At 35.3% G+C, this 10606-nt stretch overlaps 1 protein-coding gene across 1 annotated transcript; it reads right to left on the bottom strand.

The window, feature by feature from the left end:
* Positions 1-1484: 1484 nt before the first annotated feature.
* On the bottom strand, positions 1485-9339 carry LOC111894992 (MLO-like protein 7). The gene is made up of 20 exons (XM_023891079.3): positions 8532-9339; positions 8375-8431; positions 8117-8287; positions 7950-8034; positions 7417-7877; positions 7179-7335; positions 4696-4871; positions 4555-4612; positions 4303-4454; positions 4107-4223; positions 3865-3925; positions 3513-3601; positions 3295-3369; positions 3102-3190; positions 2719-2768; positions 2594-2634; positions 2335-2508; positions 2217-2252; positions 1883-2011; positions 1485-1797 (listed from the first exon to the last, which is right to left on the bottom strand). The coding sequence occupies exons 1-20, from the start codon at positions 8859-8861 to the stop codon at positions 1540-1542; spliced, it is 2766 nt and encodes a 921-aa protein (XP_023746847.2). The 5' UTR covers positions 8862-9339; the 3' UTR covers positions 1485-1539.
* Between the last annotated feature and the right edge of the window lie 1267 nt (positions 9340-10606).

Here is a 10606-nt window from a genome sequence, read left to right as displayed (position 1 = left end):
CCTTTGATCATCAATTCAAAATGGGAATAATGAGAGCAGGATGTTACATGAAAAGTCAGAGCAGCGAACACAACACAACAAGAACAATGATTACGGGTGAGAGTCGTGCCTCACCTAGTGCATTGGGTCGTGTCAGTTATGTTAACAGCGTATGGGGTACTTGCCTTGGGGTTTGCGGTGAATAAATAGATTCTAACTAGGAAGTAGTACAGTGATGGTAAGCGGTGAGTAATTATTAAAATAAAGCAGACAAAAATATTATGTAATAATATCATAGCGGTGAAAAGATATAAAATTAGTTACAACGTGGTTGAGGAGAGTAATCTAAAATAAAAGCTCTAAAAGAAGAAGAAAATTAATTGAGCTAAACAGTGTTTGATATGCGGTGTGATGTTATATCTAGCTTGTGAGTATTTGATTGTGTGAGAATGTGTTGTGTGATCCATTTATGATATGTGTGTTCTTTTAACATTGTTTGTAATTGACTCACTTAGCTTATGCTAACACTTGTTCTTTGCTTGTTGATTGTTGTGCAATGAAAGAAGTAGCTTGACATGATGCCTTGGTGAGGATGAGAACTATTTTTGCGTGGTCTTAATTGAGCTAAAAAAATGTTGACTATATATGATATGTGGGTTCTTTGGATTTGGAGACATTCAAAATGACTATATACGATAGTCATTGGAAGGGCAGCTGTTGTTCGGAAAATGAGGATTGGTTTATAGGTCTGAGAGCCCGCATTCACAAACTGCTAGTGGAAGTCAAATACCGGGGTATCGAACCAACTTATTCACTCACACTTGAGAGCTTCAAGGTGACCCTCGAAAAGGCCTCAGACGTACCACAACAGATTGACAACAGAAGGGATTGTGGAGTGTTTTTGTATTGGTTCCTTAAGACGTCGATCACTAGGAAATCAAATTCTATAGAGGGTAAAACCACCGGTCCATGGGCTATGAGTTATAGAAAACGACTAAAGAAAATATTTTGGGGTTGAAGGACAAAAATAATTTGAAAATCGTATTTGTAAGATGACCTACATACACATCATTTGCTTAGTTTATATATTTACTAGTTGTCTGTTCATTTTAATTGCATTTTATATTTTATAAAACCAATATTTAAACATTTTATGAAAGCAAAACTTATACATTTTACAAAAGCAGAACCTACATGTGAAAAAAAATGTCAAATCTATTCCGGAACCATGGTCCGTAATCGTACTCCGGAATTCCAAAGACATCTCTAGAACAATGTGTTCCGGAAAATATAGTTATTTTACCAAAAAAATATATGGTCATTTTTATCAAAAAGATTGTTTATAAAGGTTAACTCAATTTTCCAAGAAATTAACATGTCAAAATGATTTAATGTGTATATTCTTAAGATGGGTCCAAAATCCGAATAGATTGGACCTACTTAAGTTGACCATCAACATTTTTTTCTTACTTTTTAGATTACATATCTAATTAATATATTAGAAATGTTTCAAAACTATTAATAGAATGATGATCTAATTTTTTGTACATATTTCTAAACTCATTGTGAACGATGGCTAAAATGAAAACTATCAGGTTGGATCTCCATGGAAACATCCTCATCATCTTCATCCACTACTGTGATTTCATCAAATTCTCCATAGAACCCCAGTGATAAGGAACCACCAATGGTAGTTGAAGACTTGAGTGTAGTCTTGTCTCTTTGAGCTATGTTTGCCTTTGCTTTCTTTTGCCATCTTTGGAGTCCTCGTATCACTTCCGGTGGGAAAACATGAGCTTTCCTCATTGACGTTCCCATCTAAAAACAAAGAAAACCAGTAAATCAAATCTTATAGTAGTGTTTCAAAAGACACAATCTTGATCAACCACACTATGATTTTTACCTGAGTAACCAATGCATAAAGTGGCAACGTTACATACCCACAAAGCAACTGAACCACAACCCCACTACCAATATGTATGACAATTCCCGAAGTTTCTCGATGGAAGCATGACTTCAGTCCAAATTTATGCTGTTTATAGAAATCAAATATATAAGCTCCATGTTTTACTTCTATGGATCATATAACTAAGTTTCCCTTTTTATTTACTATAAAATTGGCAACAAGATCTCTTTTTAAGATAAAAGTTGACAACCAGGTGAAATAAAGGAAATTAAAAAACTTGTGACATAAAGATTATGTGATGTTTATAACAAAAGTTGACTAAGATGCTTACCCAAGTCCAAACAAAGAATGCCAATTGAAAAGAATTCTGCATAGCCAAAATAATATTAGCTTCATATGTAGTTTGATAAAGGGAAGTTTGAGTATTATGTTCTAAAAGTAAACTTTACCTGAACTAAAGTGAAGTGAATAAGATGGAGAAGTAGTTTTGGAGTTTTAAACCAGAAGAAGTTATTACTGGGCTTAATCACTAAAGTTCCTTTAACAACAAGGGATTTATCATTTCTATCCAAGCACAACTTTGTTACAATGCCTTGTAGTTTTGTCCCAACCACCAACAATACCTGCAAATCCATATCCTATCATATTTCAAGACGAATTTGACCTCAAAAGCCAATTTAGTTTTTTTTTTTTTTCAAGTTTCCATACCACTAAAGGCATCAAAGGAAGCCAATAAGAGTATTTAAATTCTGCATCAACAAAAGGACAAGTTAGTAATTTCTTATTCTAGTTCTTCTGTTCGAAGAACTTTCTAGATTGGATATCGATCTTACCATCAGCACTCAAGAAAATGAACAGCATTGAGAAAACCCAAATCCAAGGGCTGCAAAAAAAAAAAATATTATCTCTAGGACATGACATGACATGACACGACACGACATGACATAACATGACATGACTGAACTGGAAGGGACTGGACAAGTTTTCTAAAGCTATTTTTTATTACGTGGATGTGAAGGGTATTCACGTCTTTTACACAGACGAGAGATTAAGACTGAGTCTCTATCCCACTTTTTTGCATGTGATAAAAGAATATTGCAATTTTGTGCAATTAATTAACTTCGGTCCCACTTCTCAATCTAATGTTTGTCAAATTCAGTACAAGATGTTTTGTCATGTCATGGATTAAACATGATCTTAGGTTTAGTTTATGTACCTTACTCCAACAACTACGCCGAAATCTTTTTCTAATGCTTTTCGCAAGTACTTCTGGAAATCAAAAGTGGTTTCTTCATCAAAATGAGCCTACATGGGAAGAACAATGGGAAAAGAAAAATATAAATTTGGTTGTTATAAGTTATTTACTTATGTTGGATAAATATTATATTCTACATTCGGTTGTGCAATACCATAATGAATCCATGTCGAAGGATGAAATAATCCACTTTAGAGACAGATCCATAGAACTGTCGAAGAAAACTAGCCTGAAAATATAAATAAAATGGGTGATCGCTTTTTAGTCTAGCTTCTTATAAATTTTAGTTTCTTTTTTCTGTTGTTTTCCCAAAAAATAAAAAAGGTTATTTGCAAATATATATGGGAAACCTTTTACATTTATAAAACTTACCGGCAAACGAAACAACCTGAGTCCACTCCAAAACCTTAGATGTCGCTTTCCAAATGATGTTTGATGAACAAATCGGAACCTTCGTGGATCTAGATATGAAAAGGAAATATTTTAATTTACCCAAATCCCTTCTTTTTCAATTTTTTTTTTTTTTATTTTTCCTTTTTTGTTTTATTCTTTTAATTGATAGCAAAAATTTCATTTTCTAAATCCAAATTTTGCATGTCCTAACATGATACCTTTTTATCCTTTTCATTTGATAAAACTTGCACCAAAAAGGTGATATTAAGACTAGCTCATTAGACCTCAAAGTCAACATATTTTGTATCTTGAAATAAAGACGATTTAATACCGTTTGAATATTTGTACTCCAATGTTCTTGTTATTTCCTCCCAAGCCTCCCAATTTCTCATCTGAATGAATGAAAATTAAAGAGATCAAACTCAGGTCAAAAATTTAATAAAATGAAGTCAACCCATGTTTAAAGGACTTCAATTACAACTTCCCTTCCTCTTTTCAATACTATTTTTTAACAACGATATGTGAAATGACTGTTATGTCCTTAGACTCGAAGGAAAAGGGGAGTAGGGGTACCTTAAGCATACCAAGACTGAATGTTAGGATGCTAGAAATGACATGGGAGATTGCCAGAATCGATATTAAGAACTGAAGTTGTTGCACTCCATTTCTTGAAATCAAAGATATCTTCCCCTATAAATCATTCACATTTCTATTAGAAACTAATTAATATACCAAAGAAAAACCCGTTTTCGATTTTATTGAATCAAACCTGATCTGCACATTTGGCTGCCTCTTCGGCATCAAATTCATGATCTTGACAAGGTAGAAAGTTTTTTCCAGCACGTTTTGGGATACAGATATTAGCGACAGACTCCTCACACACAATCAGCAACAACGATAAGAACCCTAATCTCATCATCTCTGCAGGTTTTCGCAAAATTAAACTAAAGTTTCCGTCTTTTTTTCATCTTTTAGCTTTGATCATGGTGATCGCAATTCTGTTCTGATCAAATTACATTACCTGATTTAATCCGGTCAAGTGCTTTGATCAAAGGTTTCCTTCGTTTCTTGTTGAAGTACTGGTTCAGTTTACACAGTATCAGTCCATGTTCGTCTTTTGAGTTTGAAAATAGAGATGTATGCATGAGAGTATATTGATTACCTTTGCTAATAGATGGAGAACATGCTCGATGAGAATTGAAGCTGCGATTAAACTGAAAGTGACAGTAGCCACTGCCCATGTTGGTATTACTTCAAGCGTTCTGCTTTCATCTTCTGCCATCTTTTCTTTGTCTATCACCCGGGTTTTTTTTGGGTGTCTGGAAGTTTTGATCCGCACTTTTACATGGAATGATGCGAATGATTTTGGAATTTCGTCATGAATGATATTGGAATGAAAGCAATGGTCAAAAGGTGTCAAAGTTGACTCAAAATTCAATTATGCTTCTACAGGTGTTCTTGAAGGAGGGCTCTCTGGATTTAATATGATGTGTTTTATGGAAACAACATGGCAATTCCATTTTGTCCGTATTTGTATCTGGAATTCCAGTCTCCAGACCAATTATATTTTCCCTTTATCTATTATATATCGTTCTAAAAAAATCCCAACATAGATATGGTTCAAATTTTGGGCAGATTTATTTAACTCAAAGATTCTATTCATATCTAAAAGTTATGATTATTCAAAGTTGAGATTTTTCATATTTGTCCCGAATAACCTATTTTAAATCTGGAAAAGTACGACTAACCAACCTCCAAATTTGAAGTGTGATGATACATACACATGTATTATAGTGTTTAAATAGTTTGCTTTTCGTCGAGTAGTTTTCATTTGGCTATAATTTGTGTTTAATAAACATATCCCTTCAAAAATAAGTTTTTCAATTAATGCATTGTTAGGTCATAATAAATTTTTTGTTCGAAAACATGTCATAGTATAAACTACACACATTGCATTAAGTTTCTTTTAGAGTTTAGGGTTTATGATTTAGGATTTTGAATTATAGGTTTTAGTTTGAGGGTTTAAAATGGTTGTGTTATAGATTTACGATTTTGAGTTTTCATTGAATCTTCAAATTCTTTCAAGAAATCCAAATCAATAACCAAACGTCTAGAAATCAGAAAAATAAAAAGGGGGAGGGGGGTGGTATTTTTTGATTACAAACAAAGGATGTACCTATAGTGTTGAAAGTCAAGTAAACAAACATTCTAGCCTCCCGTATTCGTCTTTTTTAAGAAATCTCAAAACATTTGAATTATATGTTAATTCAAGTTTAAGGGATGATGAAAATTCTAAACATAACTTTTCAAATCAAAATACAAACTTTTAGCAGCCCTTTTGCTTTTAGGCTGCAATTCCTACCTCAACATTCCTATTACTCATAACTTCTCTACACCTACCTACCCATACCAAAAAACCTTTTCTAAAACTCAACCACATTACCAATACCAGCCATTGAAAATGCTCCCCAAGCTTCTGTTTGTTCATGGTGTCTTTTTGAATTCACGTGTTCCTCAGCATCTACAAGAAGAGAACCTTTCTTAACGTAACTTGTTGCAGGTTGAGTCAAACCTTCGGTCAATGAAAAACCAAAGAGTCTACAACTATCTTTACACTTTGAAACCGATTCTTGTTGCCCGATTTCTGATGGAGCATGTTGGTTATGGCTATTATGGTGCCCGAAATATGGCCTAGGGAAATTGGGTGCCTTTAAATTATGGGAAATGTGTATAGGATTTGAGAAAGGATGTTGAGGGATTGCATTTTTGTAAGGTGGAATGGGAGAGTGCCCGAATTGTGGTTTCGAAAATATTTCTTGACCTTGCAAGACCTCGTTGAATTGGAATGGGTTACTATAGCCTATGCCAATGAGGTTGCTAAGATTGTTCCTTAATGAGGATATATGATTATAACCGAAAATTTCTTGACCTTGCAAGACCTTTTGAAATCTCATAGATTTCTCAAAGTCTGATGCTCCTCCTCCTGATGCAACATCTGTAAGAAATGAGGACTAAGTTGACATATTTTGCATTATCTGCAAAAAGGTTATATTTCTAGCAATTCCTAAACTGTTTAAAGGTTTATTTGATAGTTGTTGATTGAGTCAGATCTGATTTGGTCAAGTCCGCCACAAGTCAGATGCAAGCATGAATCTGTCCGAGTAAGAGGCATATGGTCAGATCTAATTGCGTCAAGGCCTGAAGTCAGATGCAAGCGTGAATCTTGAATCTGACCGAATTTGGCCGAGTAAAAGGCATATGACCGAGCCACATGTTTATATGTGTGATATCAAACAATCTGAATCTAACCGAGTTTACCGTACCCGGTAAAAGACATAAAACAACCTCTAAGAAACATCATGTGGGATGTAGATCAAGTATACAACGCATAAGAGGCTACTATCTATAAAAAACTAAATCCATATTAGAATTGAAACTCTCACACGGTGACTCTAAATTTTCTTGACCATATCTACATTGATACCCCACAACCAACTTGTTAGGGACTTGAGGGCCCACTTGAGACACGAACCCTTGACCATTATGCAAATATATCACCCCAAAACCAACTATGCTACACCCTATTTTTTTCATTTTCTTAGATAAAAGAATAAAGAAATGATTCTCATGAAAAATATATCATACCTTTGGGCACGTGAAAAATGGGCGGAAAACTAGTCTTTATCCTTTTGGCCATGGGTGACAAATTGCTATCGGCTCCGGAAACCAAGTTACTCCGCTCAATCTCCCATGGAGAAACTCGGTTTTGCCTTGTTGTAGCTTCCACACCATCCCACCTCACCTGAAAATATATCAACACATAAATAAATAACCCATCGGAAAAGCAAGAAACTGAAGATGTTCATCAAAACTAAAGACCCACCATCAGACACTTCCATTTCGATCCAGGCCACTTGACAGGGTCCACATCGCTAATCCCAGTTATCATCCCTGTACTTTTTCTCTCTCCTGCATCTTCTGTTTCAAAACGAAGATTAAACCTCATTCCAGGTGAGAATTTGTTGGGAAGAAGACTCTTCAGAAACCGATGATATGGTAGAATGAATTCTGATACGCCACCCGTGAAAGAAGCGGTTGGGTTGTAGGAGACATTGAAGACAGTTCTCTGTGAAATGGAGTTGACGACGGTGGTGAAATCGTTTAACTGGTGGCGGTAGGTCGCCGGAAAACAAGGTGCGGTTTTTACTTGTGCTGATCGCCGGATACCCAACCTGAGTACCCCATCATCACCCCTGAGAAAAAGAACAGCGTCTCCACATACAAGCTTCTTCTTGTTCACAAAAGCACTCCAACCGGTGGTTAGCAGATGCCGCCGTGGTTGGCCTGTAAAAGTCACCGGAAAATAATAAGTTAATAACTATCATGAAACGAAGGTATAAAAGATTTTGATTATACCTCGATAGATATGGCGGAACTTCCATTCCGTTCCATGGAGATCTTTAGCTACAAGTTCTTGTGAAGGTCTTTGCTGTTTATAATCCTGTAGGATTAATGACTTATAAGGTGTGAACATGATAATGATTAATGTCGCCATTTTAGGAAAAGGACTGTAGATGGAATACCAGAGGAGGGAAGCAATCTTCTGCAGCCCGACGTGGGACAGAGAATCCGCCATGGGTGCTGGTATCGGAAGCAGTGAGGGTTTTGCAGAACATGTGGGGTGTTGATGGTTTTTCATCGAGACCTCCGTTGTCGTCTTCTTCAACCTCTGTTTCACCCCATTTCTTCTCCAGCTGTGAGATTGAAGTCATTCAACCCTAGTCAAGATTCAAGAACCAGAAAATATCGTTTGATGGAGGTAAATCGAAAGGAAACCTGACCTGAACATCGGGAATCAGTGAAACTTGAGCATACACATCGTCGGATCCTAATTCGGCCTGATTCAAAAAAGATAACAGATGAATGAGTATAACCTGTGAATCTGTGACCCTAATCGGTTTATTTTAGTAAATAAGAAACCCTAATCGTATAACTTACGTGAAGCTTAACGTCGGTGACACGGCAAAAAACGTGGGGAGGGAGATGGACACCGGAGATGGCCGGAGAATCATAGATGCGTAGTTGTTCTAGGTGACCTTGTGGGAAGTAAACGACGGCGTTTCCTTTCTTCGGCAACGAAATTAAAGGTCCAGCACACGCGTGCCACAACTCCAAACTACAGAGCACCGGAGAAGACGACAACAGAGACAACTCCGACGCCGGAGATGCATACGAATCCGAAGACGATGGAGAATCGAGAACCAACGACCCCGCAACCTCGTCAGTATCGTCGTTAATGGTGTTCAGATCAATTAAGCCACACATCATCACAGAATCCAAACACAAAATCAAACCTCCTAATTCGACCAATCAGAAACACTATTTCATCAACATTATGAACACAAAAAGAAGCTATAAGTTATAAACCCCCACCCACTGGTAAAAACTTCTCTCTCTCTCTCTCTCTCTCAGTCTGAAAAAAGTAGAGCTTTTTCAGAGAAATGGTGAGTGTAGAGGAGTACGACTGAAAGAGTAGCTTTTTTCATCAAAAATCAGCTGTTGAAAACTTCCAAAAGAAGGTGGTGGTGGTGTGTGTATAATTAAATCGTATATGATGCATACATAAATGTTTAGGATGGATGAAAACGAAGGAGCTGTAAAGCAGTTGGTTAGTATAAAGAGAGAGAGTGGGGAAAATCTGCAGAGGGAACAGGTGGCGGTGCTGACAGGCCGGGGGTAAAGAAAGCGAAAGATGAGAGGCCCCCTGTAATTGCGGGAGTGAGAAACAATGGTGGCGTGTCCCCTGTTTATTCAACAAAATCTATCTTCCTTCTTATCTTTCTAGTAATATTATTTACTATAATACTAATAATAATAATAGTCAAACACTATTCATTTTATTATTTGAAATACCAAAATATATAAACACTACTTGTTATTATATTTAGCTAGTGATTCATTTCGTATATGTTAATCGAGCATGTGAATGTAATGGGACATTAAGGTATTAATCAAATTTAATTTGTTTGTTATAAATGAATGAAATGATGCTTTTTCTTAAGGAATATGATTTCTTTTCCTTATGCAAGAGAATCTTAAATGCTTAATCTTCTTGAAAAAAAGTTTTCTTTGTCATATTATTTTTTATTGACAACAAAATTTTATCAAATAGTTTTTTATGTTGATAAATTTGTTTTTATAAAATAACTTTTTATTTATCAATTTTATTTTACTTAGATTTTTAATTATGCATAACAAATAACATGTACTTTTTTTTTCGTAGTCTATTGGTTATGGGACACAAATAACCTTCTAAAAAGAAGAATGACTAGAAGGTGGTATTCTCATGGTCCGTTTAGGAAAATGGTTGGCTATAGGATGACTAAACCTTCAACAAATGCATTGGTGTAGACACCTTGCTCCCTACAAAATACTATGTTTTGTTTGGAAGGATTATTTAAAATTTTCGACCATACAAGGATTGTTAATTTGCGTCGGAAATCATTGTTGGGGTTCTCAGATGAATGGAATTTATCCTCAAAGTTTTACAAAGATGATGAGTTTATTGACTTCATTTCTACTTAGAGTCATTCTTTAAAGAAAAAAAAAAGTCGTCTCTCACGTTGTGGCGTATTTTGTTTGTGAAAAATAAAATGGTGTTTAAAAAGCCTACTGTAACCCAGCAAAAACAACGGAAAACATAATTTGTTTGGTGTTTGGATGGATTAGATATATGGGTAAGTTTGTAAATTGCAATTAGGTAAGTTGGAGTCGCTACCCATTTTTTGTAATTTCCTTTTGTTCGTTTCTTTCTCACTCATTATAACTCACAAAGCTTTTGTTTTTTAATAAAATTTGCCAGCTAAAAAATAAAACAAAACCTAATTCATAATATTTATTTAAGGATTAAAAAGTATTTTTTCCTATTTAGATAGTTCGATTTCCATTGAACTCTATATTAGCTGAACTTCAAGATGATATTCTAGTTTAATCCAAGGAAACTTAAATATATATTCCACCCCCACTCAACTTTTGTTATTAAATTATCTATAATGTATGCTCTGAAACAAGCT

The sequence above is a fragment of the Lactuca sativa genome, chromosome 4 (genome assembly GCF_002870075.4).
Source record: "Lactuca sativa cultivar Salinas chromosome 4, Lsat_Salinas_v11, whole genome shotgun sequence".
Classification (NCBI taxonomy): Eukaryota; Viridiplantae; Streptophyta; class Magnoliopsida; order Asterales; family Asteraceae; genus Lactuca; species Lactuca sativa.
Note: the sequence above shows the minus strand (reverse complement) of the source record. Positions and strands in the feature narration are given on the sequence as shown.

Bases quoted from the DNA above. Each gene is read 5' to 3' on its own strand.
- LOC111894992 (XM_023891079.3), bottom strand. From the start codon at position 8,861: ATGATGTGTGGCTTAATTGATCTGAACACCATTAACGACGATACTGAC. The intron at 4,613-4,695 runs GTAATCAATATA...AAACTGAACCAG, and splicing joins TTCTCCATCTATTAGCAAAG to TACTTCAACAAGAAACGAAG. The intron at 2,509-2,593 runs GTATGGAAACTT...ATGGATTTGCAG, and splicing joins TTCCTTTGATGCCTTTAGTG to GTATTGTTGGTGGTTGGGAC.